General features: G+C 40.1%; 1 protein-coding gene and 2 pseudogenes across 5 annotated transcripts in view; 1 reads left to right on the top strand and 2 right to left on the bottom strand.

Moving 5' to 3' along the window:
* ARHGAP17 (Rho GTPase activating protein 17) overlaps positions 1 to 16,895 on the bottom strand; it is an 88,686-nt gene that overhangs the window by 48,321 nt on the left and 23,470 nt on the right. For all 5 annotated transcript variants that reach the window (XR_004902126.1, XM_036021370.1, XM_036021368.1 and 2 more), the window contains exon 2: positions 2,294 to 2,333. Coding sequence is in view for 4 of the 5 variants with exons in the window: in XM_036021370.1 (XP_035877263.1) it covers positions 2,294 to 2,333 (40 nt within the window). In the remaining variant the exon portion in view is untranslated. The remainder of the gene's footprint in view (positions 1 to 2,293; positions 2,334 to 16,895) is intronic.
* Positions 5,402 to 5,501, top strand: LOC114513939 (annotated as a pseudogene).
* Positions 14,400 to 14,609, bottom strand: LOC114513496 (annotated as a pseudogene).

Raw genomic sequence — 16,895 nt, 5'->3', positions numbered from 1 at the left:
GGGCTATCTGCTCACTGATTGATCTGGACAGCCTGGAATGCCATCTGGCACATGACTGGAGGGTATTCACTTAATATCTGTTGAAAGGACACATATCTATTAAGTCCCTATGTAAGGAATTAGGAAATAAATGGTGGTCCCTGCCCTCCAGGGAATCACAGTTGCCCTAGGAAACAACATACAAGCTAAATAAAAAGACAGTCTCTTAAACTGCTCTCATGGAGATCTAAGAAAGGATGCAGGACAGTGATTTTCAACAGGTATGCCACAAGAATTTTACCTATAAGTCAGGGGCACTGACCTCTTTTCCCTTAGACTGTCAAATAAAAAGTAGTAGTAGCCAACACAACAATAGCTGTCTAGTGTGAATGAATCAACATTATACCTATTTTTTTTTTGTCAGACTGGCAAAAAATATATTTTTTGGTGTGCCACAGAATTTTAGTAATTAGTTTAACTGTGATTGAAAATCACAGATACAGGAGAACAGAGAGTCAATTAAGGGAAATTTAACAACAGAAACAAAATCATTTCTGTGGCTTGTAAGAGTGGGAATAAAACAAATCATCATTTAGCACTGACCATGTATTGGGTTCCATTCTCTGTGCTTTCCATGTTAAACTCATTAACCCCCTCTTCCCCAACAACTCTACAGGGGCATAGAACTATTACCTACCTTGTAGAAAACTGGAAACTGAGGCACAGGGAGGTTAAGTAAACCCCTGAGGCCACAAAGCCAGCAAGGGCAAACCTGGAGTTCCAATCCAGGTAGCTGGGCACCAGACTCCACACTTTTAAATCACTACTCTCCTTCTACATTCTCAAAAACAACAGAAATCGGGAAAACATCTGTAACAATTATGGTATACATGGAGTAAGTGTCCGTGACACAAAATAAGGAGTTCCTAGAAACTGGCAAACTCTTCAGGCCCCAGCAGATGTTTGGGCAAAAGGACAAGAACAGATGGCTGCCACCTGTGTTCCATGAAAACTCGGCCCTCTGGCCTCATCTCAAGGCTCCAAGGAGTAAATGAAGTGATGTTTATCACTGATGGGGGGATGCGGGCAGGAGAATACTAATGTGAAAACTGAGTGTAGTTAAGGCTTACCCGGATCAAACAATATTTCTGAATGTCTGAAAATGAGTTTTAAATATATGACAAATAGCAGTGAAGAAATAATTGAAAATATGAGTCTCTAATAAATCTTTAAAGGGGGGGATCCTTCTAATCCTTAACAAAAACTTCTAGTCTTCTGAAAAAGAAAAAAAATGTGTTCTTAAAATATTCTACCTGCAGATGGCTGTCATAATTTAGGATATCATGGCATGATATGGTGAAAGCAGCATTTTAAAAAATTACACTCCTTTCCTCCACAGAAAGAGCAGAAAGTCACCCAGGGGCAGGTATTTGGTCCTTGGGGACTCACTGGAGCACACCTGCTGCAGGTTATGGAAATGAGAGGCAAGGAGACAGGTGAGGAGGCTCAACAGAAACCTCTATTCCAAAGAGGCTCTTGTCCTTCCTGAAGTATTTGCTGTGGGTTATGTTGGAGTATGGTAGGGGGAAATGATGTGTATCAAGGGTCCAGGGATTTCTGGGAGAAACCCCTGTCCCAAAGTTATGGAAAACTATTGAGGGATGGAGCGGAATGGCCCTGGCTCAGGGCCTGCGCACGATACACCCCTTCCTACAAAGAGGAAAGAAAGCTGGAGCTAATGCCTTGAGGCTACCCTATTGCCTCAACGGTGGTCCCAATGCATCCAATCACTGTCACTAAGACCCTAAGTCCCCCAAGACCCGATTCAGCCCAGAACCGGGGAACAAGACTGTAAGAGGGAGCAAGAAGTCAAAACTCTAGGCTAAAGCCAATGGGGCCTCTACTGTAGCTGGCAGGGCCTGTCCCATCAAGGGCACCATCACAGTAGTAAACTAGAGTCCCTCAGCCTGCCCAAGACCCATGACCAGGCCACAGTGCCAGAAACTGGCAAGGCAACCAGGCCCCTCCTCCACCCCCACTCCAACACCTGGTACTTGAAAGTGGGACTAGCCCCATTTGGACTTCACAACATGACACCCAAGTTTCAGATCTCCTTTTTATCACCGAGCAACTCAACGGCTGTTCTTTCCTGCTCAAACCATGCTAATCAATTTTATTCTGTTTCAGGCAAAACAACAACAACAACAACAACAAAACAAAATCAAAACAAGAACGTAAGCTTTAGTTCTTACCTATGGATTTTTTTTAAACATGCCTTTAAACAGAACAGTTCAAAAGAACTTAATTTTGTTACCTGTAACAGATCTTCACTGAGGACTTCTGTTTTCTCAGCTCTGTTGGAACAATTAAAAGTTCAGAGTTAGAGATCCAGAGATGAAAAGCAAGTCAGGACAATTAATTACCCCAGAATTTAAAACAAAACAGGCAGAAGTGAATGTAACAAGGGGAGAAATTCTATAAATTTTTACATCAGAGGGCAACTTAACTAAAACCAAAGAAAAACGAACAAAAGTTTACAGAGAATAACAAACCAAACTCACCTCAGGAGGAGCTTCTAACTTAGTAGTTTTGGAGCAAGATGCTTCCTTCTGTAACAAGCTCCACCCTGCCCAGAGTTCCATGGCAACCCAAATGAGAACAGACTGCTCTAGAGAAACTTAAACTTCAATTCTTAAAATGATCAGTTCCGAGTTTCACAGCCTGAAATGAGTTTGTCACAAATCTAGAAGCAGTATTCAATGATACACGATAGTAACAATCAGTGCTCCTTCCTTTAGATTTCTCCTTATCTTTACTTTAGAAAGTTATTTTCACAACTTGCTCTCATCTATGCTTTAGAACTACTGTTATTACCATGGACCTTGCAAAAAGCAACATGGCAGCCACAGCCAGCAAAGGTGTTGCTGGTGCCCAGGCTGCCAACCACAATTACTTTGTAAGAAGACTTATCTCTGGCAGTTCAAAAGGACAGCATGTTGCTACTATATATATAATGCCCAGAATTACTACAATCTAAGTTGCATTTGGACTTTTGACCCTAATAGTGATTTAAGCCAAGTCATTTAACAACCCTATCAAATTCCCATGGAAATAAGGAAGGATATTTCTGAGAAGAAAGGAAAAGTCTGTTGTGGCCCTCAACAATGGGGGCTGGGGGAAGAAGGGAACATCATCTAGGAATAAGAAATTTGAATCCTTTTTATAAGATGTATTGCATAAAGGAAGGCTGTAGATCTTGCCCATGAACTAGTGCAAGAGAAGGAAAAGCCATTAGACCAGTAAGTGAACGCAACCCCTAAAAATGACCTCTAAACACTGCTAAGCTCAAGATCAGCACCAGCTATAAGCAGGATGGTAGTGCACATCTCCAGGCCACATTGGGTGCCAGAATGTCAAGTAAAACTGGGCATTGCCACAGAGGACTCCAATACCAGTTGTCACAGCAGTGCCCCAGTTAACTTGGATGCCCATGGGAGTGGCTCACTTACCGGTTTCTGTATGAAACCGGAACTCTGATCTGACTCAACTATCTCCCAGGTTGAGAGAAGAGCCTGCAGACCACGTCAGGCTCTTCTCCCCAGCTTCCGAGCTGGGGCCCAGCTTCCGAGGAAGCTCTCTAAATAGGTCCTGAAAACAGCAGGCCAAAATATCCAGTCCAGGGCTCGCTAGGCACACAGGGGCCAGGCACTGCTGAAGTGCCAAATATAGGTAGTCATGCCAGTTAGGGAAGTGGAGCAGAGCTCCAGCTGACTGTGAGCTCAAGCAACTGGCATCAAAAAGAACCCCGACAGTCAACCTAACAAGGGCTGACCTGGCACGAGACTGCCCTAGGTTCCTGATGTCTGCTCACTCCCCAGTAGCCTGGCCCCGCCTCTAGCAAAACACCTCCATGGACTGTGGAACTTTCATTCTGTCTTCTATGCCCAAGACCCAGAGATCTGAACAGGGCCCTACATACCTTGACAGAACCCTTCCTTCTGTGAGTATAAGGATACACACAGGAAAGTTCCAATTCCTATTAATATAGTTGACCCTTTAACAATGCAGGGGTTAGGAGCAGCAAATCCCCACATGGTCAAAAATCCACATATAACTTTTCGCTCTCCCAAAACTTAACTACGAATAGCCTACTGTTGATCTTACCAATAACATAAACAGTCCATTAACACATACTTTGTATGTAATATGTATTATATGCTATATTCTTATAATATAAAGGAAATATTATTAAGAAAATCATAAAGAAAATACATCATACAGTATTTGTTGAAAAAAAAAAAAAAAAAACCCTGTGTAAGTGGACCCATGCAGTTCAAACCCATGTTGTTCCAGGGTGAGCTGTATTCATAAGTTCAAACAAAGAGATTCAGAGAAAATATGTCCTCTTATGAAATGAAATTATTTTAAAACTGTAACAGAAGAGGAGGCAAACTTGTGTTAAAATCTCAGGGTGGGCTATTAACAGGTGAGAGTGAGTGATTGTTTAGTGGTGTGCTGGGGCTAGCCCAGGAGAGCCACTGGAGTGCATCTTCTCTTAGTACCTTGTTCAAGGACTTCACACTGGTAATTTAAAATAAAAAAACAATACGATACAAACAAGTGCAAACAATACAAATCAGGCATTTGAGGGTGTGGGAGGGGATTCAGATGCTAAAACATCTGTGAGCATAGCCCTGCCACAGTCACACACACAAAACAGCAAAGCAAGTATTACCTTGAGGAAGAAACAAAAAGTCCATTGGAAAGATAATCATAGTACACTACAATGTGCACCTTGAAATAACTGATTGCATATGATAATATAATGCAAATGTCAAATAGTAATATATCCAAAAATTGTAATATAACTGTATTGGGCAGGATAAGGGAGCAGAAGCAGAGAAAAAGGTTACACAAGAGCCTTAACCCTTATGTATCATAAGAGGTCAATAAATGATACCTAAACTTAATAACTCAAAGGGTAGCATTTATACATATTTACAAATATGAATTTGAGTAGAAGCCAGAATAAACAGCTAAAATTTGAAAGGAGCTGCCTCTTTGGTTGGAGAAATCTCACCTGGGAGAGTGGGGTATGTGAGGAAGAGAACCCACCCTACTTTGTGATAAGCCTTTAATGATTATTTGATTTTTTAAACTATATGAATATACAGTTTCAAATTTTAAAAAATATTATGTTAGTTTCATTTTCAAGTAGCATGCTTGATGACTGTAAGTGATCCATAACTTCAAGGGAAGCATAACTCCAACTCTAAAGTACTGTGTCCAACTGTCAACCTACACAAAATACAGCAGAGCACATACCGCCAAGTAGCCAAACACAAGGCAAATCAACATATTTATTTCCTATCTAAAAATTAACAACTGCACCCTTTGCTTTAAATTTAGAGGCCTTTTGTGTTTGCTTCAGCAGCAAATATACTAAAATTGGAATGATAGAGAGATTAGAATGGCCCCTGTGACAGAATGACATGCAAATTCGTGAAGTGTTCTATATTTTTAAAACTCCCAACACACAAAAGCCCTGGGCCAGATGGTTTCACAGGAGAATTCTACAAAGCATTTAAAGAAAGGCTAACCCCTATCCTTCACAGACTATTCCAAAAAATCCAAGAAGATGGAAGACTCCCAAACTCTTTTTGTGAAGCCAGCATCATCCTAAACCCAAAACCAGATAAAGACACAACAAAGAAAGAAAACTTCAGGCCAGTATCACTGATGAACATAGATGCTAAAATCTTCAACAAAATATTGGCAAACCATATCCAACAATACATTAAAAAGATTATAGACCATGATCAAATGGGATTCATCCCAGGGATGCAAGGATGGTACAATATTTGCAAATCAATAAACATAATATATTACATAAACAAAAGCAAAGACAAAAATCACATGATCATAGCAATAGATGCAGAAAAAGCATTTGATAAGGTACACCACCCATTTATGATAAAAACACTCAGCAAAGTGGGAATACAGGGAGCATTCCTCAGTCTAATAAAGGCCACATATGAGAGACCTACAGCCAACATCATACTCAATGGGCAAAAACTAAAAACTTTCCTACTAAGATGAGGAACAAGACAAGGTTGTCCACTTTCACCACACTTATTCAACATAGTATTGGAAGTCCTAGCCACAGCAATCAGACATGAAAAACAAATAAAAGGCATCCAAATGGAAAGGAGGAAGCAAAACTGTCATTGTTTGCACATGACATGGTTGTATACACAGAAAATCCCATGGACTACACCAAAAAACTACTCAACCTAATAAGTGAATTTGGAAAACCAGCAGGATACAAAGTCAATATGCAGAAATCAGATGCATTTTTGTATACCAACAATGAAATACCAGAAACAGAAACCAGGAAAAAAATCCTATTTGATATAGCAACAACAAAAATAAAGAACCTAGGAATAAACCTAACCAAGGAGGTGAAAGACTCAGAAAACCACACAACACTGAAGAAAGAAATTAAGGAAGACACAAACAAATGGAAGCATATACCATGTTCATGGATTGGAAAAATTAACAGAATCAAAATGTTCAAACTACCCAAAGCAATTTATAGATTCAACACAGTCCCTAGTAAAGTACCAATGACATATTTCACAGATACAGAATAAACACTTCAAAAATGTACATGAAACCATAAATGACCCCAAACAGCTGCAGCAATTTTGAGAAAGAAGAACAAAGTAGGAGGGATCGCAACACCTGATATCAAACTGTATTACAAGGCCATGGTAATCAAAACTGCCTGGTACTGGCATAAGAACAGACACATAGACCAATGGAATAGAACAGAGAGTCCAGAAATAAACCCAAGTCTCTACAGTCAATTGATATTTGACAAGGGGGCAGAAGCATAAAATGGAGTAAAAATATCCTCTTCAACAAATGGTGTTGGGAGAGCTGGACAGCTACATGCAGAAAAATGAAATTCAGTCACCAACTTACACCATACACAAAAAATGATTTCAAGGTGGATAAAAGACTTAAATATAAGCCATGACACCATAAAAGTCCTAGAGGAAAACATAGGCAGGAAAATCTCAGACATTCCATGCAGCAACATTTTCACCAATATGTCCTCTAGAGCAAGGGACATAAAGGAAAGAATAAACAAATGAAATATCATCAAATTAAAAAGCTTCTTCATGACTAAAGAAAACGGCATTAAAATGAAAAGAGAACCAATTATACAGGAAAACATATTTGCCAATGATACCTCGGACAAGGGTTTGATCTCCAAAATATATAAAGAACTCACATGACTCCATTCCAGGAAAACAAACAACCCAATAAAAAAATGGGCAAAAGACTTGAACAGACACTTCTCTAAGAAGGACATACAGAGGAGCCAGAGACATATGAAAAGATGCTCAGCTTCACTAGCCATCAGGGAGATGCACATTAAAAACACAGTGAGAAACCACTCACACCGGTGACAATGGCCATTATAAACAAATCAACAAACAAGTGGAGAGGATGTGGGGGAAAAGGGAACCATAGTGCACTATTGGTGGGAATATGGACTGGTGCAACCACTGTGGAAGACAGTATGGAATTTCCTCAGAAAACTAAAAATGTAACTAACTGCCTTTTGACCCAGCAATTTGACTGCTGGGACTGTATCCTAAGAACCCTGAAACACCAATCTGAAGGACCTATGCACCCCAGTGTTCATAGCAACACAAAAATTTACAATAGCCAAGTGCTGAAAGCAACCTAAGTGCCCATTGGTCAATGAATGGATAAAAAAACTATGGTACATTTACAGGATGGAATACTATGCTGCACAAAGAAGGAGCTCCTACCCTTTGCAACAGGATGGGTAGAACTGAAGAGCATTATGCTAAGTGCAATAAGCCTGGTGGTACAGGACAAATACCATAGGATCTTACCTTTAAATAGGACCTAATCAACAAAACAAGCAAGCAAAATATAACCAGAGAAACTGAAATTAAGAACAATCTGATAGTAACCAGAGGGGAGGTGGGAGGGGATAATGGGGGGGAAGAGGAGAAGGGTTTTCAGGAACAACTATAAAGGGCACATGGACAAAACCAAGGTGGCGGGGTGGGGGCTAAATGCAGACAACTGTATTTGAACAACAATAAAATAATTTTTAAAAAAATTTAGAGGCCTTTTGCCTGAAAAGGTATCTGGAAGCTGAAAAATATGTGAAATATGTGAAAATGTGAACATACTGTTCATATATAACTTTAAAGTAGGTTTCCTGCCTTTGTGGACACTCTGTATATTACACTGATAAAATTAATTTTAGAAAGACATCCAATGCATCTTCTGAACCAGATTTTAGTGTTTACCGAAATTATTTAAAATGACCTATAATCAGGAAAGGTTACTTTTTCTCCCAGCCTTACAGAAGTGCCATTGACAAATAAAACTATCTATTTAAAGTATACAATGTGATGATTTCCTTTACATTGGAAATGATTACCACAACTGGATTAATGAACTCATCCATCACCTCCCAGAGTCACCCTTTTTGTTAGTTGTTGTAAAAATGCTTAATATCTACTCTTTCCATAAATTTCCAGGACATAACAGAGTTATTAAATGCAGTCATCAGGCTGTACTTTTGATCCCAAAACTTATTCATCTTGTAACTGAGGCTTGAATCCTTTGACCAACATTCTCCCATTTCCCCGACTCCCCTGCCCCTGGCAACTATCACTCTACTCTGTTTCTATGAGTTCAATTTTTTTTTTTAGAATCCACATATAAGTGAGACCATACAGTTTTTGTCTGTGTCTGGAATATTTCACTTAATATAATGTCCTCCAAGTTCATCCATCTTGTTGCAAATGGCAGTATTTCCTTCTTTCTTAAGGCTGAGTAATACTCTAATATGTGTTTGTTTTACCTCTTTGTCCATTCATACCACGGTAGACCACTTTCATATCTTGGCTATACTGTGAATGCTGCTGCAATAAACATAGGAGTACAGATCTCTTTGATGTACTGATTTTATTTCCTTTGAATATATACCCAAAACTGGGACTGCTGGATCATAAGGCAGTTCTATATTTAATTTCTTCAGGAACCTCCATACTATTTCCCATAATGGTTGTACCAATTTATACCAACAGTGTAAAAAGGTTCTAATTTCTCCATATTCTCATCAACATTTGTTATCTCTTGCCTTTTTGATAACAGACATCCTAAACAGGTGTGAGGTGAAATCTCATTCTGGTTTTTCATTTACCTGTTAGTCATTTGTATATCTTCTTTAGAAAAATGTCTACAGTCATGTCCCATAAGATTATAATGAAGCTGAAAAATTCCCATTGCCTAGTGATGCTGTACTATTATGATGCTGTGGCCTTCATGCAGTGGCATGAAGACTGCAAAACTCAACAAGGCTGTGGTCGAGATGGCAAACAGCTGAAACCTGTATGTGGATGCGGGTGACACAGGAGAGCGAGCTCCCAGAGTTGCTTCATGAGGAACTGACCAATGAGGAGTTGTCGGACTGAACAGGAACACAGGTGAAGAAGACGCAAGAGAAAAGGAAATGGTAGAAGAAAAGGAATCCCCAAGAAAATTCAAAGTGAAGTGTTTAGCAGAAGCTTCTGCAGACCTCAACAAGCTCCTTAAAATGTTTTAAAAACATGGATCCCAACACTGAAAGGTTTTTATTAACCGAGAGGAATGTTCATGGTACATTACCTTCTAACAAGCAAATGTATGCTGGAAACAAAAGCAACAAACCAAGCAAACCACAATGGACCTATTTCTGAAAAGAGTGACACCTCCTCACAAAGAGCCTCAGGCAGGTCCTTCCAGAGGTGTTCCAGAAGAGGGTGTTGTTATCATAGGAGAAGGCAGCTCCATGCATCTTATTACCACTGAAGAGCCTCCAGTGGGCAAGATGTGGTAGTGGAACACAGTGATATTGGTGATTCCGACCCTATAAAGGCCTAAGCTAATGTGTTTGTGCCTTAGCTTTTAACAAAAAAATTTAAAAAGTAAAAGAAAATCTTAAAGAGAAAAACGCTGATTAATAAACTGTTTCAGAACGTTAAGCTTCTCCCCAAAAGCAGAAAATAGCTTCTAGAATAAGGATATAAAGAAGTGACCCAGTCCTGCAAATGCCATTGGTGGTAAGTGCCCTATACAAGTGTACCATATTTTATCTTTCATACTGCATTTTTACCATACCTTTCCTCTGTGTAGATATTTTCAAACACACAAATACTTACTATTGTGTTACACAGTTCCCTACAGTATTTGTACAGTACGATGCTGAACAGATTTGTAGCCTAGGAGCAATAGGCTGCACCATACAAACTAGGTGTGCAGTAGGCTATGCCCTCTAACTTTATCTAAGTGTACTCCATGATGTTTGCATGATGAAAAATTCTGCCGTTTAGCAACGCATGACCATACTTAGGTCCTTTGCCCATTTTTCAGTCAGGTTACTTGGGTTGTTTTCTTTGTTTGTTTGCTTGCTATTGCTTTGTATGAGATCTCTATATTTCTTGAATATTAGCCCCTTATCAAAGATATATCCACAAATATTTTCTCCCATTCTACAAGCTTCCTTTTCATTTTGTTGACTGTCCCCTTAGCTGTGCTAAAGCATTTTAGTTTGATGTGGTTTCACCTGTTTGTTTATTTATTTATTATTTATTTATTTGTTTGCCAGTGCTTTTGGTATCATATCCATTAAAGTATTGCTAACACCATCCCCTGGCTGGCGTAGCTCAGTGGATTGAGCATGGGCTGGGAACCAAAGTGTCCCAGGTTCGATTCCCAGCCAGGGTACATTCCTGGGTTGCAGGCCATAACCCCAGCAACCGCACATTGATGTTTCTCTCCCTCTCCCTCTCTCTCTCTCTCTCTCTCTCCCTCCCTCCCTCCTTCCCTCTCTAAAAATAAATAAATAAAATCTTTAAAAAAAATTATTGCTAACACCAATTTCAAAAAGCTTTTTCCCTATTTTATTCCAGAAGTTTTTTGGTTTCAGGCCTTACATTTTACTCTTTAATCCATTCTGAGTTAACTTTTGTGAGTGGTATAATGCAGGAGCTCACTTATAATCTTTTGCTCGAGGATATCCATTTTTCCCAGCACCATTTTAAAGAATTTATCCTTCCCCACTGAGTTCTTAGTGCCCTTGTCAAAGGTTAGTCGACCATGTAGGTATGGGTTTATTTCTGGGCTCTCTATTCTGTCCCATTGGTCTATGTGTCTATTTTTATGGCAATACTATACTGTTTTGATTACTACACCTTCATAATACAGTTTGAAATGAGAAAGTGATGCCTTGTTCTTACCCAGGACTGCTTTGGCTATTCAGTGTCTTTTGTGTTTCCATATGAATTTTAAGATCATTTTTTAATTTATGTGAAAAATGCCACTGGAGTTCAACATAAGGACTATATCAAACCATAGATCACCTTGAGCAGTATGGATATTTTAACAATACTAATTCTTCTAATCCAAGAATATGGGACATCCTTACTGGCCTGTCCAACTCTACCTTATTTTAGAGAATCATCACCATCTCTAACTCGCCCAATATGTGGCCCGAAGACCTGATCTCCCTCATCATTGTCATGGTCGAAGGCTCAGCCCCTTTACGCTGAATTGTTTTGGACTTTTTGTTCATCTTTACCAGAGATGTGGAATTCTTACCTAAGGAAAATCCCCGCATTGTTCAGAATACTGGCCCAAGTACTCATTCAAAAGGCATTTATAGTACATTAGCCAAAGAAACCTGGTTTTTACTGAGATGTGTTGTCTTTGACCAGTTTTTTAAATTCATCAGTAAAGGGGAGAGCAGTATACTGAATTTGCACCTACAGACAAAAAAATAAAGTGGTGGACAAAGTTATCCAATAATCAAAATAATGCTTGCTACCCAGGTTTTAAATCAGACATTTCACTCACAGACCTAAACATTTTGTATACAAGCTTTTTATTCTGCTTTGTCAGAGCCTTCTTTGTGTCCAGTGTTCTATGCTTGGAAACACTCCACTTGAATGCTTCCTGTCTGTAACTGGAAAAACAATACAAGCAGGAAGGCACTTCCGCTCTCGATTTCACCCTGGGGTTTGTTTTTTCCTATGCAAGTCATTGCAGTTTCACTAGTCATTCAACCAAGGCTTATATCAAGCAATTTTCATGTATTTATCACTTTTTGGTGAAGCATAAGATTTATCCCTCATAATTAATTCCCAAAGCCTAAGCAGCAGTTCTGTGCTGGCCTTGATATGTTCACCCTCCCCTGCACTAGCTGTAGTAATGTCCAACCTCACAGTCATGATTAACAGGATGTACCTCTCGGCCCACTCATCTGGCCAGGAGAAAACACAAACATTCCCTATCTAAAGCAGTCAATCAGAAAATGCTTAAACTAGGAGACAGGGTCAAAGGAAAATTTTGAACTGGCTGGCCTAACAATTTCCATATCTAACTTAGACTAATTTCTAGAGGAGTTTCTGCCACCACTACACTAAAATGCAAACACCATTATTGTGGACCACCATTTTGTTTCTCAGGGTACTGACTGTACACTTAGGGCACACGCATCTGCATAAAGTATGGATTCTGGGGGCTAAGGAAACAAATGCTCAAGTCCACACCTTCTGCATGCTGTGATCTTCTAAGCAGAGCATCAATGACCTCCTCCCCACTAGCCAGAGAGTTTCGAGGGCACAGAGGCCAAGCCTACCTTAGCCATCATCACTCCTCCCCTAGCACCTTAGCTTAGCAACTGCCTGCCACACTGTAGGTGCTTAACAAATAATACATCGAATGAATAAATAAAAAAGTAAATGGCTATCACAATGATAGAGAAGGGTTTGGAAAAAATATTCTATATTTCAAAACATGTAGCAAGAAAACGGTTCTAGAACACTGGGCAGAGGAGCAGTCATATATATGTAGAATTGTGTTCCACAGTAAAATCCACAATGACTAAAATTAAAATGTGATCTTGCCTTCCAAAATTAATCTGTTTTAATCCAAAACACACAAAAAGTAAGCCATATTACCAGGCCTGCAGGTCAAATCCAGCTCACCACCCATTTTTGTATGGCCAGCAGTGAAGAGTAATTTTTATTTTTAAATGGCTGAAAAATATCAAGAGAAATAAATATTTTGACACAGAAAATTATGGTATATGAAATTCAAACTTCAGTGTGCACAAATAAAGTTTTATTGGAGCACACACAGGCTGATTGGTTTATGTACTGTCTATGGCTACTTCCACGGGACAACCTCAGAGGTGAATTGCCGTGGCAGACCATATGGCATTCAGAAGTCAAAATATTTACAATCTGGCCATTTATAGGAAAAGGCTGCTGTTCCCAGGTCTGCACCAGTGATTCTCACAGGTGTGGCGCAAACCCCACTCAAAGGCCTGGTACGCGAGACTGCTGTGGAGGTATATTTTCTCTTGCTAGACATTTTGCCTCACGTGCAAGAAGCTGCTGCCAAAATTAACGGGGGTGGCTGACTCTGATAACAGAGTCCAAATATGGAGGCACAGCCCGGCATTGGTGATGCTGGTGACAGAAATCAGAAATTACATCTCTTCTCCACCTACCCACTTTTACCTACCCTTTTATACCTAACCATGTGCCCCCCAAATGCTGACACATTAGAACAACTGTTTTCTGTCTTATCCCTACTTATAAACAGATTTCAGGACAAGATCTAATAAATACAGCTGTCTATGTCAGGTGTTAGCAGATCTTTTTTGGAAAACCAAACCAAACACCTCGGGCTGACTGCCCACCCATGTGGTCTCTGCCACACTGCTCAGCTCTGCTGGTAGAGAATGAGTGGCCACAGACAACAAAGAAATGAACCTGCTGTGCTCCCAAAACTTTATCTATGGACACTGAAATTTGAATTCACACAATTGTCATATGTCACAAAATATTCTTCTTTTTATTTTTTCCAACCATTTAAAAATGCAAAACCCATTCTGAGCCACTGCAGCCAGATCTGGCCCATTGGCCAGAGTGTGACAACCCCTGACCTAGGTACAAGTGGAATACAGTCTCCCATGAGATGCCAATCCTTTTTAATCACTTCTAAATTCTTACGATGTTGAAAGGGGATTTCTGTGCTGTCCCAATCTGGGTTTCAGAAATTGAGAGGGGATGGCTTTTTAAGACCCCACCAAACTGCTCCTTTTCAATCCTCACAGCTATTCTCCACCCAGAAGGGCAAACATGGGGCCAATACTAACAACACCAAAAATACACTGACAGCCCCCCATCACTCCCAAGATCACAGCACTGTGTGTTGTGGGCTATAAATGTATACATCATAGTTCTGTTGTTTTTTTTACTTACACATTCACTTTGCTACACCAGTTTAAACAAAAAAAGAAGTGGAGCATGGAGAGAAGGTTTAAAACATTGATTTTAAATTCTGGTTACCTCAGAATATCCAGGTGCATCTTGATGAGTAAGTTAAACTCTGACCAATCTACTGAGGAACTTCAGTGTGTCCATAGGGCAACAACACCACCTGGTCACTGCCCGCAGAGGAATTTGTTAGACTGGTAAGAACAAATACTACACTTGATCTTAGCCAAAAGGCCGAGAAAAGATAGGAATTTGTATGTGCAGTGAAATGACAGTGGCCAGAGCCACAGCTAAGTGGTGCATTTCACTGTGCCGGGACCCAGACTTCCTGCAGTACTGTCATCTCCTGTCACAGGTGCTTATGAAACCCACCGGAGTCTTGGTGCCCAGTGCAGAGGCACATGTTTGATTTCATAGAGAGCCAGGATAAATTCTCCCTGTTTTTTCTCATTAGATTAGTTGTCTTACATTTCTGGGAAGGAATCTGAAATCCACATAATTGGATTTTAAAAATAAAGGACCCAGTGATACTTTATAAATATACTATTTGTTACTCATTCCACAAAGAAGTTTTAAAAGTCATAAAAGAGTTTACATTACTCTAATGAGATAGTATGGGAAAAGAAAAAATTATCCTCATGGATAATACTGAAAACATAGGGTATTTATCAGAGGAGAAAATGGTCCAATAGAAAACATTTGGTAATAATATGGGCAAAAAACATATAAAGTTCTATAGTCTGAATAATTTCCCCCAATGATGGAATTTTGCCCACATATTTACAGCTCAGTAACAATTATTTTTTTTACTTTAAACAATAACAAAACTGTTATCAATCTTAACTGAGTCTCCATAATATTTGATTCCAATCAATGACAAAGATGGATTGTTACATTTTAGAATAAATGGACCTGAGCATTATCATTTTCCCACACGAGTAAGCTCATCCCTGCAGCTTTCTGATCAGTCGGCTGGCTTTCCCCCAGCACATGAAATGGAATCTGTTTGCTAGCTCTGCAGAAACCACATGCTAAGTCTCAAAGCTCCACCAGTGATTCCTGCTTATGGCAAAGTCAGAAAGGGATCTCAAGGCCACCAGCACACCGTGTAACTCCCCTCAACGGTCACCCAAGGACTTCTATGTCCCTCCCTCCCCAGCCTGCTCTAGTCATGTTTAGTCTTTGCTTAGGCCTGGAGACAGCTGAGTTTGAGATTTCAGAATTTATTTAAGCAGGCAAATTTATGTGAGATTTATTTTGCAAAGTGTCACAATGAGGACAGTGCACGTAGAGCTGAGACCTGGGAGGACATGGTGGGTGGGACGGCAGTTTGCTGCCCTGGCAGGCAGTGCAAGAGGCCAAGAGCCACAAAACCCCACAGAAAATCTACAGTGAAGTGTAAAGGTCAAGGCCACACAGCGTGGGGGTTCATCTCTGACTCAGTGCTGTGGCCGCCGGCAGGGAGGCACTTTGCAGCTCAAGACAGGTTGTGCAGGCTCTCTTCCAAATGCTTCTTCCTAAGTCAGCACATCTGGACCTTAAAAAGCACGTTCCCATAGAAAGCAGACTATAAATGATCATTAAGCTCTCAGCCCAGCTTATAAGGACCCATTGTACTTATAGCTTATTTAAAAGACAACCCCAGAAGGAGCCACTCCAAACCCAGGCAACAATAGTAAAAAAAAAAAAAATGTAGGAGATATCATTGTTTCTCAACCACAATGTAGGGGACTACATATGACAGTCTTGGGGGGGGCTTTAAGAATAACACAGATGATTCCATTTATATGAAATGGCCAGAAAAAGCAAGTCTATAAAGTCAGAAAGCAGATTTGTGGCTAGCAGAGTATAAGGATGGGAATGGGAATTAACTACAGATCTTATTGGAACGATGAAACAATTCTAAAATTGGACTGTGGTGATAGTTACACAAGTCCGCAAATTTACTAAAATCACTGAAATGAACATTTAAAATTAGTGAATTTTATGATAAAGTATATCTCAAAAAAGTCGCTTAAAAAAGGATAACCCTGGCTGGTGTAGCTCAGTGGACTGAGTGCCAGCCCGCAAACCAAAGGGTTGCAGGTCCGATTTCTAGTCAGAGCACATGCCTGGGTTGCGGACTAGGTCAGGTCCCCAGTAGGGGGCACACATTGATGTTTCCCTCCTCTTTCTCCTGCCCTCTCTAAAAATAAATTAATTAAATAAATAAATAATATGTTAAAGGAATAATACCTGGACTCCCACCCAGAATGACTTAATCAAAACCTCTCGGAGTGGGAGGCCTGGCTTGTTATAAAAGCTCCCTGTGCCATTCCAAAGTGCAGCCCCCACTGGGAACCCCTACACTGGAAGGGTCCTAAGTGCTGATAGCTGCTGGGTGGCAGCATAACTAGCAGGACAGGGTAGGAACAAAATAAGCTGTAAGTGCCCTTTCTCCAAGCCAAGACTGCCTAGAATGTGGTCTCATGTATGCTTTACAGTTGGCTTAACTGTCTTGCCTTCATAGGCAGAGTAAGCTGAGTGATAAGA

The sequence above is a fragment of the Phyllostomus discolor genome, chromosome 3, assembly GCF_004126475.2.
Source record: "Phyllostomus discolor isolate MPI-MPIP mPhyDis1 chromosome 3, mPhyDis1.pri.v3, whole genome shotgun sequence".
Lineage (NCBI taxonomy): Eukaryota > Metazoa > Chordata > Mammalia > Chiroptera > Phyllostomidae > Phyllostomus > Phyllostomus discolor.
The sequence above is the reverse complement of the archived record's forward strand: the minus strand, read 5'-3'. Positions and strand labels throughout refer to the sequence as shown.